Source organism: Gymnogyps californianus, chromosome 6 (assembly GCF_018139145.2).
Source record: "Gymnogyps californianus isolate 813 chromosome 6, ASM1813914v2, whole genome shotgun sequence".
In the NCBI taxonomy this organism is placed as follows: domain Eukaryota; kingdom Metazoa; phylum Chordata; class Aves; order Accipitriformes; family Cathartidae; genus Gymnogyps; species Gymnogyps californianus.
In genome coordinates, this window is record NC_059476.1 from 15,910,438 (window position 1) to 15,931,507 (window position 21,070).

The following is a 21,070-nucleotide window of genomic DNA, read 5'->3' on the forward strand; positions in this document are numbered from 1 at the left end:
GGTAACACTGACGGTGTGACTTGCCTCTGCAGAGTCATAAAAGTTCTGAGTCACAGTGATAAGTTCATCCACAACTGATTTTGGCACTGCTTTTAAACCTAGGAAGGCTGTTTTGGATTTCAGGCAGCTCTACATATCAGGCATACTGCAGTCCCAAAGCCAAAGTGGCAAGGGAGCAGAGAGAATCAAAGTTTACATCCCAAACTTTACTGAGTTGAAGTTCTGAGTCTTATTCTTAATGTTATTTGAACACTGTTCCTCTAAGTTCAGTTATTACAAGGTCTGCAGCATGGTTGCATGTCAGCAGGGGTTTATATGACCTTGGCTGCAGATTTAATAGTTATTTTCCTCAGTTTGGTCATCCTCTGTCTTTTACATTTAGGTTATTGTAGATCTGTTACTCCAGCCTCTGAAGGCTGCAGAACTTCCTAATATTTTAGTTGCATCTTTGTGGCCAACACTTACAAGGATGCATTTTATTTTGCTAGTTGAGAGAATTTGGGAGAACCGGAAGACTGGCTGGCCAAACACAGAGAAAACACCATTGCGGATTGTCCTTGGTTGTCATAGCCCTGCTGCTCCATGCTGCTGTTCTGTAACTTCTAAGCACTGTTGGGTCTTCAAGTGGTACCATAGTTTGAACTCTGCTGTATAGAGCTGTTTAAGGTACAGTTAGTGAGCAACAGCTGAAATCCATTTTCGGCACATGGTAAGAATGGTGTCTTACCCTCAAGAAGGGACTGTGTCTGGGTACTTCATACAGAACCGCAGAAGGGCGAGGATTCCTACCCCACTCCCCAAGTTGTACAAATTTTCTGATAGCTAAGAAGGAAACTGAAGTTAACTGATGTAACTTGAACTTGAAACTGCCACAGCCTGACATTTGGTGGTGTTTATTGTGCACCCAGGGAGGAGCAATCTGGTAAGTAGATCTCCCAATGTCAGAAGAAAGTGGCTTTTTCAAACTTCCCCCCCCTTAGGATATGTGTGCGTGTGTGTGTGAGTGTGCAAGAGAGCATGTGAGAGAGAGGTTTCAGCATGAACTGGATGGATAATCCCTCAGCCAGGTTGGAGTAATTGCAGAGTTTATAATGAAAAGAACTAGAACGTGCCTGCTGAAAGGAGATAAAAAAGGGCTGGAAGTGTCTGTGAGCTTTAAGTGTTGCACATCGCTTTGAAATGAAATGAAATACCTCTGCTGCGTAGAGATCGGCACTTCTCCCACAAGTAGGAAGCTCACACTAGCCTTCCCCCTTGGACTACGGGATGGAAAGTACTGGAGGTGTGGGACATTCAGAGCAGGACAATCCATTATGGCCACACTGTCTCCTACTTGTGACTCTTTTGCAATAGGGCACAGTTTTGCTGCAAATATTTCTCGTCCTCAGAGGAATACAGCTTGCTTTAAAATATGCAAATAGAAAATGGCATGAAGGAATTTGCAGCAAGAAAACTTCTGCAGCTGTCTCCTCTGGAGCAGCTCCCTCTCTCCCCATTAACGTTCAGGGACAGACACATCCGCTGTTGGAACGGAAGGATTCAGGTGACAAGTTGAGAAGTCTATGATCATCGGACACATTGAAATGCTTTACACTTGTTTCTAAACTGGAAGCTGACTTGGACCACCATGCTCTACCTACCCACCACCTGCTCCTGCTCCAAAGGATCCTTTTTTCTTTTTCTTAATTTTTTTTGAACACTGAAAAAGCTGGAGAGTATCACGCACATTTCTCTGCTCCCAGGTATGTGTTTCCTGCCCCTGCCGCATGTTCCTTTCTCAGTCTGAGCAGAGCTCCAGGCTTGGTTCTGAGTTTTTTGGCATCCCAGCTCCGATGGGAAACACATCTCCAGGTTGGGCTCTTTGCCTAACTTTGTTAGCTTCCTTTAACACCATTTTAGGTCTGCCTTTTGTGGCTGATGATTCCTTCACTTGGGGGGCAATATTTGTGTTTGATAAATCACAAATACTAGCAGCTCTTCCTAGCTAGAGGAGCGGATGAGAAAGAGCAGCCAGCCTTCCTACTGCTGGCTTGCTCTTAATTGTGGGAGGAAAAGGGGGAGACAACCCAAGTGGTTGAACGCTAGGAGGGGGTGCAGGGATGGAGATGGATCTCTACAGAAGTGGGGACAGTGCTGAAAACAGATCGCTTAGCTTGTGTAGTTGACTCAGAAGAATAGAGGTTTGCTATAAGAACATCAAAAGTCATCAGGAGGTAATCAAGTAAGGCCTCCAATGGTTGAACTTGTCAGTTGATGCCCCTTTTAGGTTGCACTGGGGGCATGAGGAGAAAGGGATGGTCTAAACTACACTTGCCTAGAGAAGAATGAACCTTGCCATGGTCTCCAAGTGGCATGCATGATGCATCTGACATGCTGAGCCTTGCCCTACTGTTGTTCCCTCCGAAGCAATAAGCAGCAGCTTCCCAGAAGGAGGGGGGAACAGCAAGTGACCCAGCTGTCCCCAAAGGAGGTCTCCATATGAAATCCCTCCATCTTCCTGCTGGCAAATCCCTACCGGATTGATTGGCATGAGAGGGCCACAGTCTTTCTGACCCACTTTTAATTCAGAGACTCAGAAGCAGCAGGTCCCATGGGTGCATGCCTTCTCCACAACGCCAGCAGCGGGTTGAGAGGAACGGCTGCCTGCTGAGGCTGAGCATTTGGCTTCCTCTCCTTTCCCCCTCACTCCATTTTTTTTAAAAATGAGATGTAGCCAAACTACCGGCAAATTCCCAAAGCATCTCTCCCAGGGTGAGCCTTGAATAAATCGTCCTTTGTCTTGTCAGAAAACTCTTCCCATGACTTTGTGCTTGTTCCCAAAGACCGCTGGGCTTTCACATTTGTTGGCCAGTGGATATCCCATGGCAGTTGGCAACACTGGTTAATCCTTAGTGGTGTTAAGCTGATATTCTCAAAATCAGAGGGATGCTGATGTGCGTGGATGTACAACAAGCCCTTTAGATATTGTAGCCAACTCCTAAATAGGTCCCTTTTTTTAATAGCCGATCACCCTAAAAGATATCCTGATTTCTGCTCAAGCAGGAGCCAAGCGCAGCTGTGGCCAGAAAATCAACATGAAATACCAGTCTTCATCACAGAGCAGCTCTGCTCTTACCTGTATGATGAATAACAATTCGTTGTCTTTACAGGCAAAGTGTTTTAATCTGCTGGCACTCAAGCACTGGTTTACATCTGAGCAAAGCTCCATGTGCAGGAGGAAAGCAGGCCAGCCTGTCCCGGGCTATTTGCAGTGGCTTTTACAAGGAGCTACCTGTGAGAATTTTGGGGCAATTCAGTGTGAAAATCTGGAGCTGCTTTTGACTGTAAAACTTTGCTTTCAGCTGCTTTGTCTTTATCATGTGAGGCGTTGCAGGGCTCAGCCTAGCTACAGTTTTAGCATGGCAGAAAAATAATGTGGACCTCAGCAAAGTGTAACAGATCCCGTTTCCCCCAGTCATTTTACATCACCACATTTAGGAGAGCTGCATGCCTGCCAGGCCAGCCTATGCTGCATCACTCCTGCCTGCTCAGGCTGAGGTGGGTGTGGAAGTGGGAGAGGTGAGAAAGAACATGATTTCTCCAGAGTTTTCTGTTTGTTACTCTGCTATATTTGTTATCTGGATTCTTAAGTAATGAGTGCTTTGAATTTTGTGATTATGTTACGGTGATGTGTAGTTAATGTACTAATGTTCACTTGAGCTAGGACCATGGTAACAGTGTGGTGTTTTTTTTTTTTTAACTGTTCAGAAAATAACTTAAATACAAATACAATGATTAAGCTGTGAATCTCTCCTGTTTTCCTTTTGGGGTGAAGGACATTGTCAAAATATCAAGCCTGTATCTTCCTCGAGCCCTGGTATGTCAGTCACACTTCTGCTACATGTGCATTGTACACGATGTTTGCAGCGTGAACACCTGGAAGTGCTGCGGCCGTAAGGTGGACAGCTTTGCCCCGAGGCCTGGGTAGATGCAGCTTCACAGGACACACGGAGTCTGCGGTAGCCAGTCCCACCCCAGAGCTGCCGCTCATTGATGAATGCAGCGTAAAAGGCTGCTCTGGCAGTCGAAAAAAACACTTATTGCTAAAACCACAGCATACTTTTTAATTAACAAACTCTCCATTCATAGCTGATGGCCTCTGGCTGGGGCAAATGAGTCAGCCCGGTAAGCCAGAGAATGGATGTGACTGACACGGAAGAGCTGGAGCCATCCTGCCCATTAAAAAAGTAGGGGGGAGAAGCTATAAAGACTTTGTGTTTTTCTGGGTACTGTTGCAAGATCCTGGTAGGAGAAGCACAAATTTGTTTTATAAGCTAATCAGAATCCTGCTGTTCAATAATGAGTGAGTAATTGACATATCGCAGCACTGCCACGCAGCTCCATGGCTGGGGATGCTGTCATGCTTACGGCTCGCCCGAATTTTAACGCAAGCACCCTTGCCCTCAGAATACCTTTCTCTTAAAAACGCTCCTCGGATAGCAGCCTTGGATCTGTTTTACTTAACAGCCCCTTTTAAAACAAAGGCCACCGCAGTTTTAAGATCCTGACTCCCGGGGTGGTCAGAAAACAAACAAACCCTGTGCTCCTGCCGTCTCTCTCCCTGCTGGCTCCATTCTTGGGAGCCAGCGGGGGACTGGAGATTGCGAAGGCTCCTGCTTTTCTGAAGTGCTGGGAGCAGGATTCCCGTCACTTCCAATCCCCCTCTCGCCTTGTGACGGGGTTCCCAGCAGCCGCGTGCTTTGTTTGGCAAGGGTTTGGGGTTTTTATGTGTATATATATTTACACCACTTTAACCTTTTCTGTTCCCTCTCTGCTGTTTCCTCCCATCCAATAATAGATTTGGAAGAGGAATTGCAGTGACAGGCTTCATCCATCGTTTTGGATCGGTCTGTGATGCAGGATGCAGCTTGTCTTAAACAGCATGTGACTGCCAGCGCACACAAATGAGACCCCTTACATTTTGTAGTCACAGTCCCAGGTCTCTCTGTGTACCCAAATGAGACACGTACTACCCAGTCCTATGAGAACAGGTTTTCCTTGTGGGTTATTTCTAGCTGTTCCTTAGCTAGTCCTTCCCCTTCTCCTTGATGTTTAAAGATGAGGATCAGAGTATTTATTGCAGATTTCTAGGACTGGGACAGTGCTGTGCTGCAGAGCACGGGCTGGAAAACTTCTCCTAGGAATTCTGGCATCACATCCAAAAACTCAAGTACTAAAGAGAGTCTTTGAGAAAGAAAAGCAATCTCAATTGTAAATTTCCACTGGAAAAGAATGAACACCAGACAGCTTATCTTAAATAGATTCAGTGGTTAATTACCCTTTCTGTTTAAAAATGTGTGCCTTATTTCCACTTCAAATGAAGGAGGAAAGTAATGTTTACCATAGCTTCAAATTAACAGCATTTGATCAACCTACAGCTTTAAAATGAAATCTTCTCTTTTTTTTTTTTTTATTATATTATATACATGCTATCAAGAATATAGTAAGCTAGTTTTTCAAAAGGGGAAATTGGCCAGTTTAGGCCTGCTAGGCTGGAATTAACGTAATTCTTACAAAAAATGTTTAGGATGAATTCAGCAGTTGAGTGGTGCTGTGTCGGTTCGAAGAGGGTTAGGATGGCGAGCTCTCAGCAGAGGCGGCAGCGTGGCTGGGGAAACAAAAGCCCTGAGCAGATAGACATGCTCTAGTGCTGCCATTGATTTCTGCGGGCGAGCTGTCCCGCTGTCCTGTCAGCCCCTGGGGTATGGGCTGCGCCTGGCCCCGGCAGCGTCCTGGCCCCGTTTGTTCAAAGGCCGTGTGCGGCGGAGCTCCCCCCGTGCAATGGCAGACCTGTCAGCACCCAGGAGGGTGCGGAAATGATTCAACGTTTTGTGAGAATAAGATGCCACTCCTGGTCTTGAGAGCCTGGTGCTCTATCTGTATAGCTCTGCCTGCAGAAGATTTCTCTTTTCCAAGTGCTCAAGTTTCTTCACAGCCAACGCACGCACTGCCCAGGGCACTGTCCTGGGACGAAAGCACCTGCGCTGCCGGAGGAGAAGACTAGCAGAGGAAAACAAGATCCTGCTTCTCCCAAGTATTCCATGCAAATCTAACGTAACCCGCTAACAGGCTGCAGAAATCTGAGGTCTCAGCCTGTCCCCTTTGCTGGCTGATCCTTCCTTGGTGAGAACAGCTGAGGACATCTGATGGACAGCGATGTGATGCTCTTCTAGCAAGCTCCTGGCAGTGCATGTGTGTGAGTACCAGCCGCTTTGCTTTGCCCTAAGAGAGCTTGAACACACATTCATTATATCCCCAAGGGATACTCTTTGTTTCTCACCAGTGTTATCTTCCTCAGCTTCGTCTCCTAAGTGCTTTGCTGACATCCACCTGGCTGGTAGGAGCAGCTAGAAATCTCCAAACCAGCAGAGAGGTTGCTGAGCTGTGGGGCTGATCTGTCGGGGACCACTGAAGTTGGATAAGGAATATGACCAGGAAAACCTGGGCTTGAAGAGGCCTTACCTGTACAGGTAAATAGCCTTCCCGCAGCTGGAGAATGGAATCAGATGGGCTTTCCTGTGCAACAAGGCAGAGACAGCAGCCTGAGCAGTGCTTTCCCTAGGGACACTGCTGAGTTTCCTCTGGAGGCCACTGTGGTTTGCAGAAACTCAAGCCCCTGGTTAACATCATGCAGCTGATGTGTCCAAAACTCCCTGTCCCATGCCCAAAGCACCCTGCTGGCATTTACAAAGGTAGATCAATGAAGGCTTCTCCTCCGAGGGGTCAGCAAGACAGGGAGGCTGCTGTGTCAACTCCGAAAGGGCAGCGCCGGCAAACTACTCTGACCTTTCAAGCTGCGGCGATGTCTGCGAGCGGCTCTGCCTGCTGCACCCATGCTGCCGAGTTCCCTCTCCTCCGGCACAGGGAAAGGGGTCGGTGGCTGCTAAGCAATGCATCTTTTCACCTACATGTATTTGAGCCCCTTATTTTTTCCTTATGGACTTTGTTCTAGTTTGGACTGGATGGTTCTGGATGAACACCAAGAGGCAGCACTGAAGACCATGACCTCTCCGAGGGATTTCCAGCTCATCTTGGAAAAGGGAATGGACTCTCCCAGTGCATCTTTGCTGCTGCCGCATTCCCCAGTCCTGCAGAAATCCTCATACCATTTTTTTGCAAATGTTTTATGTCTTTGCTGTGGGGTCCTGCATGGCTGGCTCACGGCTGCCAGTGCCTGGCCCTGGGGAGCCGGGCAGGGAGGCAGGAGGCACCAGGTGCTCTGCCATTGCAGCGGGGCTGGCTGTCCTTCCCCTCCACACAAGCTTCTTGGGGCAGGATGGATCCTGCCTCTGCCCACCCGTGGGCAGCTTGGCTCTGCTAGGACCCTGCACAGCACCATGCCATCAGTGCAGAGGAAGCCCTCAGGAGAGCACAGGGCTCCTGGCCTTGGCAAATGCCATCGCTCTGTGCAGGATATGTGCTGGGACCGGCTCTTCTTGCTGCTCTGCCTCTCCCAGTCCTCATGGGTTTCTTTGTGTGCCCCAGGCACTGTGTGTGTGATGCCTCGAGGAGAGGAGGCGCGTGAGCATCCCATGGCATGGAGTGCTGAGACAGGGACAGCCCCAGTGCTGCATCTGGGGACCAGGGCAGCATCGAGGCAAGAGTGGGACGGGAGTTCCTGGGAGTGACAGTGGGAGGGGATGAGGGTGGTTTGTGGGCTCACAGCCACTTTCCCAGCCAAGGGGGGTGTTTTAGCCAGGGAGTTGTTGCACAGAGGCAGGGGAGGAACGGGGATGCTTGTAAATTGCGGAGACGAGCTCCCTCGCAGCACAGAGCAGCGGGTGTTTCTCGCCGGCACTCGTCTCCATCTTACCGTGTGCCACCGTCACCGGGTCAGGTCACAGGAGTGTCTCCAATTAACCCAGCTCCCTGGTGACCCTTAATTGGCACCCCAGGCTTTCCTCCTCCTCCTCCTCCTCCTCCCCCTTCCTCCCCCAGCACGTGTTTCTCACCTGTACATCTACTGCTAAACCTCTGCTCCCAGCATCCCAGCCACTGCTGGGAACCGGTGGCAGTAACCCAGATTTAACCCCTAAATCAAGGCAGCGGCCACCCCTCTAGCTTGGAGCAGCATCCTGAGGATGTCCCTGCTCCGTCCCCAGCATCAGGCTGTGTGGCAGGAGGGGGGCTGTGGCTGCGGGCCGAGCACTGGGCTTGGGGATGGGTAAGGGCTTCAGTGCAGAGGGACTGGGAAGCTCCAAGAGGGTTTTTAGGTGGGTACTTGCTGGGATGGCTCAGGATGGGGGAGAGATGGCTGCTGCTGTTTCCTCCTTTCCCTGTGCCGGAGACCACTGGACTGGGCACATTTAACCCTCCAGGTGCTGGTCACAGAAATGAGCCACATACCTGGATGACCAGAGTGGGAGCATGGCTGTGGGACATGGCTTATCGTCCTGTCCCGGCTTTGCTGCTTTGCCCTGTATTAGCACAGGGCTTGGGGTGGGCATGGCTGGTACCCGCAGGCTGCATGTCTTCCTCCTGCCGGGTCATCTCACCCATGGGCATGTCTGATAAATGATCTTCATCCTGCTGCTCTGGGAATGAAACAGGACCATCCCCCGAAGGACCGTGGCTCCCTGCAGGTCTCCCCCCGCTGTGGCCCTGTCACCAAGGTCTCTGCAGCCACCCAGCGCACCTGCACGAAGGTAAAGGTGATGGCCCGATTGAGACATGGAGAAACCGAGTCTGAGCAAGACATAGGAGCTCTTGAGCAGGTGCCCGCCCTGGGAAAAGCAGGCTGGGAAGGCCTTGTGGCTGGGGGAGAGGGCACAGTGCTTTCGGGGAGAGCCAGAGGCTCATGTGGAGGGAGGAGACAGGAGCTAGAGCATCCTGTGTGGGAGGATGAGGCGCCCGAGCTCTCCCTCACCCGAGACGGCCCGGCTGGGGTTGGGCACGGCAGGCCCGGAGGTGCCCGCGCCCGCGGGGCTCTCCCAGCCCTGCTCCTCTGCCCCGTCCCCACGGGACCCCTCCCGAGGTGGGGCCAGCCAGTCGAGGCCTGTCCCTTTTAAGCCCTTGGAGCGGTTGCCAGCCGTGGCTTAGTGGGGTCCCCATCCTTTCAACTGGCTGTTCGGCAAATTAAGAGCTTGCTATTAGGCTGCTAATTAAAGGCACTTCATTAGCAGCAGGGGAGGCAGCTCCTGGCCGCAGCAAAATTGGATTCCTCTGAGCTGCCGTGAGCCGAGTTTCTCTTCTCTGGGGCTGGGGGCTGTACCCCTCCATATCCGGGGAAGGCAGCTGCCCTGAGCCATGGCCGTGTGGGTTACCAGCACTCCTACCCGAGTCGCAGAGGATGGGGCACATCCGCCCCACACGTCTGACAGGGTGGGAGAGGGGCTGGGGGGTGATGGGGGTGTTGGGTGATGTGGGGCTGCTCCTTCGCCCCCAGCCTCGGGGGTGATGCAGGGATGCTGCCCTGCTTACGGTCACCGGGGCCACCCCCGTTTGGAGGGGACATGTGGGGGCTCTCAACGGTGGCAGAGCATCACATCGGTGGTCCCGCTGTCCCCAGGCCTGGCCATGGCCCCTCAGCGGGGTGGGCAGCCCGGAGGTGCCGGCCTGCCTCTGCCCCTGCCCCCGGCGAGGGGGGGAGGCCCCCGGACTCCTCCTCCGGCTGCTCAGGCGCCTCCAATGAGCCTCGGGGGCAGCCAGGCTGCCTTGCCTGTCCTGCCCTGTCTTCCCTTCCCTCTCCCCCTCCTTCTTCCATCTAAAAATGGGAGAGACGAGCCAGGCCTCCGGACCGGAGCTGCCTTCCTCCCCTCCTCCTCCTCCTCCTCCCTCCCCCCTCTCCGGCTGCAGCCTCGCCCCGACGGTCAGGAAAGGGACCCCGCAGCCCGGCGGGGACATCACTGGGGTGAGCTCCCTGCGGGCTGGGGGGCTGCCCCATCCCCGATCCCTGTCTACCCCACGGTGTGTCCCCCCCCCAGCCCCTGGCCTGGCACCCCCCCTCTTTTCCCTGCTCAGGATTCCTGATGGGATTAGCGGGGATTTGCTGTGCGTGAGCCGGGAGCTGCTGGGTGCTACGGATCCGGCTACCGTGCTGGGGGTCTGCGGGGAGGTCCGGGCGCTGGGTACTGGGACGCGGGGCTGCTCCCGGGGGACACAGGCTCACCCCACACCCCGCCACAGCCCTGTTGCTGTCGGGCCATGGGACGCTTATTGCTCCAGGGGAGACAGGCGCGTGCAGCACCCAGGGGTGCCCCTGCAGCTGGGGGGGTGCCCTGAATGCCTCTTGGGTCCTGCTGGACACCCCGATCCTGGGGTGGGCTGGTCTCAGCCCCCCCGGGCTGGGTCGGGGCTGCAGGGTGTCCCTCCGCAGCCATCAGCTCCCCGCAGTGAGGTCCCCTCTGCAGCCGGAGCAGGTGACAGAGGTGCTGATGGGGGCGAGGGTTTAGGAGGTGGGTGCATGTAGCATTTTGGGAGGGCTGGGACCTGCCGTGGGGAACTGCACCTTTCAGTGGCGCTGGGCCTCCCAGGCAGGGAGGTATGTGCAGGGCAGCTCGCAGCAGTGCCATTTGGGTGTCCCCTTCTATGGGAGGGGATGGGTGTCTCTCCCTCCTCCACCTGCCCCTTTCTGCCCGCTGCCCCCTCCCAGCCCGGGGGCAGGAGTGCCTGGGAGAGGCAGCCGGGACAAGCAGCCTGAGCTGGGCCACTGCCAGGGTAAAGCCTCATGCCACAGCCACGAGACCAGCCACGGGGAAGCTAGATCGGCTGGGTTGGGTGCTGGGTGGTGGCAAGAAGCGGTGCTCAGCACAGGGCTCCGTTGCGTTGGGGTCTTTGCTCTGGGCTTTGCTCTGGGCCAGGGACATCCCTACTAGAAAAGGGCAGTGACCCAACGCAGCTCATGTCACATGTGACCTTGGCCCCCAGCTCTGCTGGCCGGGGTTGTGCTGATCCCTGCTCCTCTTTCCCAGCACCTCACCTTCCCCCTGCTGTCAGTCACCCTCCTGGTGTCCTTTGGCTCCTCCATGCTCTATGGCTACAACCTGGCTGTGGTGAACTCACCGGCAGCGGTAAGGAATGGGCAGACTCTCCGGGAGCAGGGGAAGGGCTCTGCATCCCTCCCTGGGAGGGTGGAGGGAATGATACCCAGCAGCCCCAAATCAAAATGCTGGCATTTCCCTTGGGCAGTCACCCATGGAGAGCAGTCCAGGGAGAGGGACGGCATGGGAGGGACATGGGAGCCTGTGTTCCTGTACTCCCCCCAAACTGGTCCCCCCTGGGGCTGGGGAAAGCTGCCCACAACCTCCTTGCTCCAGCTCCAGCTCTGCCTGTGGCACCTCTAAGTTGTCCTTAGACCCCTCGGGTGCTGAGGCTGGCTGAGCAACCAGACCAGCACATCCCAGTCATCCCCAGTCACGTCCTGCCGTGCATCTCCTGCAATGCTGTTAAGCCCATGGCATTTTCCCTACGGGGCCTGTCTTCCCTTGTCTTCCCCTTTCTCCCAACACATTTGGTGCCCGTGTGTCTGTCTCTGCCCCACAGCACATAAAGGCTTTCTACAATGCCACGTGGTCCCGGCGGTATGGGCACGGACTGGCCCCCGGCCCCCTGACCCTCCTCTACTCCCTGACCGTCTCTATCTTCGCCCTGGGTGGGCTGGTGGGCTCCTTACTGGTGGGGGTGCTGGTGGAGCGGTACGGCAGGTAAGAGGGTGGCATGGGACAGGGCGGTCAAGGGATGGGAGGGGGCCGGAGGGACTGCCCTGCTGCTTGTGCCCTGCTGCTTGTGCCCTGCTAGGAACGGCGCGCTGAGCCGCAGCGCTCTCCTCATCCTCCTGGCCGGTGGCTTCATGGGCTTCAGCCAGGAGCTGGGCTCCCCCGAGATGCTGATCATCGGCCGCTCCATCACGGGGCTCCACTCAGGTGGGTGCTGCCTGGGCTGCGGGGCTGTGCACGGCCCCTTCCTCACAGCTCGGTCCCCTACAGACCATTCCCAGGGGGCTGGAGAAGACTTCTGTCGTGGTTTAACACCAGCCAGCAACTAAGCACCACACAGCTGCTTGCTCACTCCCCCCACCCAGTGGGATGGGGGAGAGAATCGAAAAAAAAAAACTTGTGGGTTGAGATAAAGACAGTTTAATAGGACAGAAAGGAAGGAAAAATAATGATAATATGACAATAATAGTACTAAAAGAATTAGCATGTGCAAACCAAGTGATGCACAATGCAATTGCTCGCCACTCGCCGACCAATGCCCAGTTAGTTCCCGAGCAGCGATCCGCCCCTCCTGGCCAACTCCCCCCCCAGTTTATATACTGGGCATGAGGTCATATGGTATGGAATATTCCTTTGGCCAGTGTGGGTCAGCTGTCCTGGCTGTGTCCCCTCCCAAGTTCTTGTGTCCCTCCAGCCTTCTTGCTGGCTGGGCATGAGAAGCTGAAAAATCCTTGACTTAGTATAAACCCTACTTAGCAACAACTAACAACATCAGTGTGTTATCATCAACATTATTTTCCTAGTAAATCCAAACCACTGCACTATACCAGCTACTAGGAAGAAAATTAACTCTATCCCAGCTGAAACCAGGACAACTTCATATTCCCCATGTCCACAGGCTCTGCGGTGGGGGTCTCCATGGGGCAGACAGGGCCACCTCCCTGGCCATGGGGTCCCCACTGTGGATGGTGCTGGGCATGGGAGGAGATGCACCGAGGGTCTGGCTGGGCACCCTTCTCCCCGCTACCTCTCCCATCTGGTCCCTCCTGTCCCCCCTAGGTATCTGTCTCAGCGTGGTGCCCCTCTACCTGGGAGAAATCACCCCCAAGAACCTGCGGGGTTTCCTGGGCCTCATGCCCAGCATCTTCATCTGCCTGGGGGTTTTCTTCGCGCAGGTCCTGGGCCTCCCGGAGCTGCTGGGTGAGGTGAGCACAATACCCCAGCCCATGTGCGCTGGACCCTGCTCTGCCCTCCCCGTGACACGTCCTGTTTTGACTCCTCTCAGGACAGGTTCTGGCCCCTTTTCCTGTCAGTGGTGGTTGTTCCCGCCTCCCTCCAGCTCCTGCTGCTGCACTGCTTCCCGGAGAGCCCGCGGTACTTGCTGATAGAGAGGAACGACGTCTGCGGGGCCACCAAGGGTGAGGGGGTGTCCTGGGGGAGACTGGCTCCGGGAGGTGCTGGGTGCTGGCCCAAGGTCTCCCGAGACCAAGGTGCATCCTCATAGCATCCTTCCGCACCCAGACCTGACAGTCCACCATGGTGCCCATCACCATGGTGTGAGGCATCTCCTCGATTCCTATGAATGCTCAGCCCCGTGGGCCAGGGAGGTTCCCTGGGGAGGCTGAGCCAGGGCCGAGCCAAGCCCCTGCCCCGTGCTATACCTATTAGCATCCACCCTGTGATGGGGAGACATGTGCCCGTGACCCCCACTCTCCCCACAGCGCTGCGCCGGTTCCTGGGGACACCTGACGTGCAGGATGTGATCGAGGAGATGAAGGAGGAGCAGTGGTCGCTCTCCTCCGTGGAGATGGTCTCCGTCTGGCAGCTGCTGCAGGACCGCTTCGTCCGCTGGCAAACCCTCTCGGTGGTGGTGGTGAATGCCGGCATGCAACTCTCGGGGATCGATGCTGTAAGCCCTGCGGGGTCCTTGCCCCGGGACCTGGCTCTGCAGAGGTTGAGCTGATACCTGGCAACTCATTTCATCAAGTGCCCCATGGTTTCATCTCCCTGGCTCACACTAAGTCCCCTCCTCGGCAGATCTGGTTTTACACCAACACCATCTTCGAGAACGCTGGGATTCCTGTATCCCAGATCCCCTACACCACTGTGGGCACCGGCGCCATTGAAGTTGTTGCTGGGCTGATCGGGGTGAGTGGTGGATGGACAGATGGATGCAGTCCCTCAATGCCAGAGCCTTGTCGCCAGCTCCCAGCACCATCAAATGGGGGGGGGGGGGCTGGATGGACCCCAAATGCTTTCCGTGCCACAGCACAGCCCCTTTGCTGGGGGCAGAGGGTTTGGCAGGGAAATGGGGTGGGGAGATGGGATGAGAGGGGCTCAGTTTGTGGGGTCACATCTAGGAGGGGTGGGAGAATTTTGGGGTGAGTAGCAGGGAGGTTGGGGGGAGATGCCAGGCAAGGAGCAGGTTGGAGGTGATGGAGGGGGCTAAGCGGTTCCTTCTGGCTCCCCATTTCATTGTCACTCTGTTAGCAGAGCCACATGTCCCCATCTGCCCCCCCAGCCAAGCACCGGCCTGGCCCCAGGCTAGCAGCCCCGGCTGCCCCAGCCAGGCCTCATTTAGCTGGAGAGTTAGCACTGGGCCAGGCAGATTTATGGCCCTCGTCCCATCTGCAAGTGTCACCCGGGGCCAGCCTGAGCCACCCAGCACTAAATCCGCTCCCTGACAATTAGAAAGATGGATGGGGTGGCTGCTCCCAGAAAACTGGGGCTGAGTGGGGGGCTGCTCCCTTCTCCCCATAGCTCAACCCATGGCAGAGTGGGGCCCCCCAGTCACCCCCCTGCCCCTCCGAAGGGTGCCCCCTTCTCCTTTTCTCCCCTGCCCTGGCCGTGGGGCTGCCCCAGCCCCCCAGCAGCCGCCCGGCGTGCAGCTGGATTGCTCAGGAGCAGCCCCACAAATGGCCCCCGACGGACGTGCCGAGATTGGTTATAAAATTACAGGCATTTGTTCTGCTGTCAATACCCTGCCTGCCTCAGCCGCCGCCGTGCTGCCTGCCTGCACCCTGCCTCCTCTGCCCACTGCCCCGCAAACACCCCGTGCCCAGCCCAGCACCTCCGGCCGGCGCCAGTGCGAATGTGGCCATGGAGCCACCCCAGCCAGCCCTGACCCTGCACCCTAACAGGGCTCTGTGGGACCCTGCTGCCGCCTGGTGCATGCTCGCCCCGGGACCCCGGAGTCCTGACTCTTCCCGTGCCCTGGCCCCAGCCCTGGAGCTCTGAGCTGGGGCTGTCCCCAACCCCCAGAGCACCCACCACGAGCATCCTCCCACCTTCAGCTGGATCTGGGGTTCAGGGGGTGCCCCCGTCCTGGTGGGGAGCTCCCCACCACCCCATCAGTCTCAGCTCTCCCTCAGCAGTGCTTCACCATCGAGAAGCTGGGCCGGCGGCCCCTCATCATCACTGGCTTCTGCGCCATGGGCATCTGCTCGGCTGGCATCACCATCTCCCTGCTGCTGCAGGTAGGGTCTGGCCACTGCCACCCCCATGGGCCACTGACACAGCTGGGGCTGGAGCCCTGGGTGCATTAATGACGGCTGGGTGACGAAGGGATGGGTATCACCCCAGGGGAGGGTGCATGCATGGAAATAAGAGGTGAGCTGGCTCTTCCAAGCAATGTTTTCCCTTCAAAATTAAAGGGAAGGAAAATTCAGAGCAAAGAACAACAAAAAAGAAAACCCAAATCCACATGAGAAAAAATCCTGCCGCTTCTGGTAGCTTTTCTGCAGAAATAGCTGTCCCCAGGGAGGTGGCTGTGAAATGCCAGGGGAGGTGGAGAGGTCTGCAAGGTCCTTCCTCTGCTGCCTGCTCCCAGGGGATGCTCCGGCGGCTCTGGGGACGTCTCAGCATCATGAGTTGCTGAGCTTTGCCGAGGCTGACTCTCACTAGCTTTGCCCCAAACGACCCATTGCTGGGTCTGCATCTCCCCCATGTACCCTGCATGGCCACCATCCCCAAGGGCCGCGCCGAGCCGAGGGGCAGAGGTGAAGCCCCGTCCTGGGGGCACTGGGTGCAAAGCTCCGAGCCACCACCTCAGCAGCTTCTCCCAGCCTTGTGTCCCCTCGCAGACCACCCTGCCCTGGATGCGCTACGTCAGCGTCGCCTGTGTGGTCGGCATCATCGCCGGCTTCTGCATGGGACCAGGTGGGTCTGGGGCGGCGGGAGCAGGGAGCGGTGGGGTGGGAATGGGGGCCCTGGGGGAGCGGGGAGCAGTGGGATTTGCAGGCAGGTGGCAGGACCAGCGCCTTGGCCCCTTCCCCGCGGCCAGGCCCTGGTTTATCATGCTGCACCCCGCAAGCGAGACCCCACCACAAGCCCCTCCAGCCCCATACATCCCCGGGGCACGCTCCACCTCCTCCTCCTCCTCATCCCTGCTCCTGGGCCAACCGGGGAGAAAGCCCTGGCAGCCTTCCCCAGACCTCTCTGGAGGTGTCACCTGCTCCCATCACCGTGCGGCTGCTGAGCATCGTCCTGCCCCTAACCGAGCCCAGGCGTGAGAGTGGGCTCGAACAGCGAGGAGTGAAACCTGGACTGGTTTACCCAGTTGATGTATTAGCAGAGCTGTTAACAGATCTATAATTCATCCTCAGCCCAGACTTTATTCACTGTAATTACATCTTTAATTAGGATTTTAATGCCTCATTGTTCACAAACAATGATGAATAGGAGTTTTAAAACAAAAAAATATATATCTCTATTCTGGGCGAGCTGTGAGTAAGAGTCCGTCAGGGGCTCCACTCCTCCCTCACTTCTTAGCACTTTTTTTGCTTTATCTTTTCCCTTGGAGCATCTTTTATAAAGAGGTCCCAGTCAGCCCTGTCCCAGGCAGTGGGACCCCGGGCATGTCACCACGTCAAATACCCTGCCAGATCCCTGTGTGCCCTGGGATGTGTGCCAGACCTCAGACCCTGCCCTCCAGCAAAGGGACGGTCCTGGAACCCAGGGCTGCCGGCTCAGTGACACGTGGCAGGAGGGGCTGAGTCCTTCCAGGAGAAGAAGCCACAGCCTCTGTCCAGTTTTTAGTGGCCAAGTTGGCTTGGGCAATCATTTCCAGTCATTCTGGTTTTTTTCACCGTACATGGGAAAAGCTGGTTGGAAAATGGCATTTCTGTGTCCTGTGGGAAATTCTGATGCTCGGAAATGTGGTTGCTTCTTTCCTGCCTAAAGCAGCCACAGCGTCGATAGAAGCTAATTGATAGAAGGAAATTTTCTAAACTGTTTTGATGAAGGGAGGCTGGAAAGGGTGTTACGGAGGGCGCCAGGAACACGTTTCTCTATGCCTGTGATCTAGATGAGATTTAATATATCAGCATTTAGGCAAATTATTGCAAAATGAGGATCCAGATTAAATGTTCCACCTTGATTTTGACTCGGTCTGAAACTTTCCAGTCAAGTAACTTGTGAAATTGGCCTCAGCACCCAGCAAGGTGCAACTGTGGTATGTCAGGGGGAACATCACCCACCCACTGAGACAGATCCCAAAGGGAGACCAAGGGCAGGACACAGGCCCACCCGTCCCCACACTCCCCGTCTCCTCTAGCCCTCCCAGCACCACCGCTTTGACCCGTGGATCTTGCTGGGCTCCAGCCCTTTGGCCACAGGACTGAGATGGGCAGGACCTGTCGACCCTAGGGGTGCCTGAGGCAGCCTGTCCTCCATACCCTCGATATGTCCCCTCCCTCCGCAGCCGGCATCCCCTTCCTGATGACAGCTGAGCTCTTCATGCAGTCACACCGCCCGGCCGCCTACATCGTGGGGGGGTCCCTCAACTGGCTCTGCAACTTCACTGTTGGCTTCGTCTTCCCCTTCTTGCAGGTACTGGTCCGAAGGGGCCATGGGAGGAGGAGGGGATGGACATGACCCTGCTGCTCCCCCAGGACAGGGTGCCAAGCCAGGCTTAACCCAAGAGATGCCCATGCTCCTGGCTCAGCTCAGTGCTGGCTGGATCCGGCCCAGGGAGGGGTGACGGGAGGGGACGCTGCTTCGTGCCATGCCCAGCTTGGGGGTGCCTGGCTCTCTGCCCCATCCCTGCTCTCTCGTTGTCCCCAGATGTCAGCCGGTGCCTTTTGCTACCTGGTTTTCTGCGGCGTCTGCCTGCTAGTGGCCCTGTACGTCTACCTCGTCATCCCTGAGACTAAGAACAAAACCTTCATGGAGATCAGCCACATCTTTGCAACCCGCCACTCCTTAGTCTCCATCCCAGCCCACCTCATCGGGATGATGAAGCTCGATGGCTACGGGGCCTTGGAGAGCAGCTCTCTGGAGGGCTCGGGCTCCAGCCTGCCCTGATCTGGGTGGGCTGGGGAAGACAGGGATGGTGGAGGAGGCTCGGGGCTGGGGAGGGAAGTGGGGGCCAATTTGCTCCGACTCGATCAGCTCTGGGTCTCCCAGGACATCTCACTGTGGCACAGCCTGCGGCCAGGATGAGTCCTGATGATGCACCAGGGTTGCGCCAACAGCTGCATATTGCCCCCATGCTGGAAGAGATGCCCTCCCAGAGACGAGGGGACCTCCTGGGGGCAGGGGGTTCACGTTGCTCCTGGGTATGTGGACTTGCCAAGAGCTGCCCGCATGAAGTGTTTAATAAAGAGCATTGCCTCCAGAGCCATCATTTGGCAAGTGCCACCTGGGACAGCAGCAAGCTGGAGCGTGCTGGCACGGGTGGGTGCTCCCCCAGTGCCAGGGTGGAGCAGGATGGGATGGGGGGCTTGTCCTCCTGCCCACTGTGCCTGGCTGGAAAGGTCAAAGTCGTCCCACATTTAGGAAGGGTGGTCAAGGTAGCTCCCGGGCTCTTGCGTCTCACCCCGGGTTGGTCATGCAAACCCAGAGGCTGTCGCAGAAGGGACATGGAGTAGCTCAGAGCTGGGGATGACTATCCAGCCACCATGCCCCTCCACAGCCTGCTGGAAGCCCCTCGCTGCCTGGCCTCTTGTGCTGGCCCTGCAGAGAGTGCTCCTGTGGGACCCCTGCACCCTCCCAAACTCTGCTGAGGACAAAGGGGTCCCGGGTGCACCCACATCCCTTTGCTGCACCCCATGAACTGCTGTGACCCCGAGGTGCTCTCCAAGCATGACCTCTCCCACGTCTCTGCCCGGAATACTGGGGGCTACCCCTTTTCCTGGGACTGCCGGGGGCATGGCAGTTGCATGATCCAGGACCCTCACAGCAGCTCCCACAAACACTGTGGGGTGGGGGGCCCCCAGGGCAGCAGACCCTCGGGGAGCTATGGTTTTCAGGGAAACTACAACATTTTGCCTTGGTAAGAGGTAAAAGCCAGGCAGTGGGGAGGGCTGCATGGCCAAAACCCTCTAGTGTCGATGCAAGCATGATTTGTTTTGTTGCAAATAATTTAGCCCTCTTTTTTCCAGTTGCCCACTCTGTGACGGGTCCACAGCTTGTATGTTTGGTGCTCATGGTCTCTTGGTGAGGAGCTCACCCTTTCTGCATCACTTGGCAAAGCCTCAGGGTGCCTCTGGGGGGTGGGTGGGTGCTGGGCCCGTGGGGACAGGGACTGGGCCGTACTGGGTTCCCAGTGCCCAGTCCCAGCCCCTCCATCCTCAGCAGCCGGCCTGGGGCTCTCCTGCATCTTGAGCCATTTAAAGGACATCAGTCAAAGCAGGGGTCACGGCTCCACAGCATCAGCCGCTTCCCACTCTGTCTCCCTCCTGACTCGGCTGCTCTCGGCAGCAGAACAGAGCGGTAAATATGTGCAGCATTACATATGTATAATGGAGTGTAAATAACCCCAAAAAGTGCATTGTAAATAGACTCCAAGTTTATCCTTTATTAATGAGGCACTGAGTGCCCTGCTGTTTTAGAGCAGCGAGACTTTCATAATATCAAAACCTAAATTACACTTGTGTCTCTCATTCCCAGCAAACGACAGCATCATTTCAGGCCTCTTTGCCACTTGTATTTATTTATTCTGGTGTTTATTTATCTCTCCCATCCAGCATGCGGGGCGGCTTGGAAGTTGCCCCCTGCCCTCCATGTGGGAGGCAATGGCCCCCCTGGGAGCAGCCCCCCATCCCGGGGTCCTGGCGCAGCCAAGGAGCCGGGCTGTTGCCTCATGGCCAAGGACTGCTCTGTGCTGGCTGGTGAGATGGGGCAGACTTGGGAAACATGGGGTCAGGACCCATTTCTGACAGGACTTCAGACACCACCAGAGCCAGAAGTCCCCTCTTTCCAAGGACTGGCAAAATCCTATGGTGTCTTTTGGGTGTGTTTGCTCCTGGGGACCCTTTTTGAGGGTACTGTGCCAAGGGACATGCCCATCCTCCTTCCATCAGGTCCTGGAAGGGTGGGAGCAAGGAAACCCCATGCTCATGGGACACTAGCGTCTCATCAGCTTTTTCTTTAGGGTATTGGGGCAGGATCTCTGTTTGGGGCTGTCAGTCCAAGCTGCCCCCTGCCACTGATCTGGTACTCTTGCAAAAGCAGGATTTGGGCTTCCCCTCTGCTTGCCCTGCCCAGGGAGGCAGTCCCAGCTGCTCCATCGCAGGCTTCTCACGAAGGATATGGCTGGGTGAGCTCCAAGCTGCTTCCCCATGTCCAAAGCTGCTTCCCATGTCCAAAGCAGCTTTTGGGATTCAGGCCTCCAAAAGCACTGGTTCTGCTCGGTGAGGGTAAGGCTGTATCCTCTAGCAGTGTTCAAACAGACCTTGAAAGATTGGAGAAGGTGCAAAGAAGAGTCCAAGAAATTACTTTGATGTCTGGAAATGTTCCTGATCCTCCTAAGGTTTGCCGAAATGAAGATGAAGGTGACTTTCTCCAAATGTGTAAGTGCCTTCTCGTGATGTACCCAATGCTAAAGGGTGGGTGAGTTTCAGCATTGAGGTATACACACGGAGGGCTGGAGCTCACCCCAGCCAAACTGGAATGGGAAAGAAGGCCCTCGTTTGAACTCTCCAGATACTTTGAAATGAGCTCCTCAAGGAAGTGGTCATGGCCCATCACTGGATATCTCCAGATCCTTCAGGGAAGCTCTCCTGGAGGGTGCCTGGCTCAAGGTGAATGATCACATCCTGACTGGCAAACTGATGAAAGCTTGCTGGACACACGCTGGTGTTCCTGTGCCAGCACTGGTGGCTGGTGAGGCAGCAAGTGTCCCTGGGCCATGGCTGGACAAGCCAAGGAGCTTTCACACCCTGCCAGTGCTCACAGGCAGACTCCAGCAGGGATGGGCTCCTGGGGGGATGGATCCTGCTAATGACGGGGACCCACTAAGCCTCTGAGGCTGAAACCTTCTTGCAATGGTTTCACCAGGTCTCCTAACAGTGAACTGTCCCTGTCACCTCAACAGGGGTACCTTCACTCCCTCAAAATCTCACCTGACTGCAGAGGCTCCATCAGGGACCAGTTTT

General features: G+C 55.7%; 1 protein-coding gene across 1 annotated transcript; it reads left to right on the forward strand.

Annotated features, from left to right (window-relative positions):
* The first annotated feature begins 9,666 nt into the window (after positions 1 to 9,666).
* On the forward strand, positions 9,667 to 17,996 carry LOC127017949 (solute carrier family 2, facilitated glucose transporter member 9-like). Its single transcript, XM_050899278.1, is given in 13 exon segments — positions 9,667 to 9,720; positions 9,722 to 9,889; positions 10,950 to 11,048; positions 11,521 to 11,681; positions 11,776 to 11,900; positions 12,753 to 12,898; positions 12,979 to 13,111; positions 13,415 to 13,602; positions 13,731 to 13,841; positions 15,068 to 15,169; positions 15,776 to 15,851; positions 17,395 to 17,522; positions 17,757 to 17,996. Coding segments are annotated over 13 exon segments (1,731 nt in total).
* The last annotated feature ends 3,074 nt before the right edge of the window (positions 17,997 to 21,070 follow it).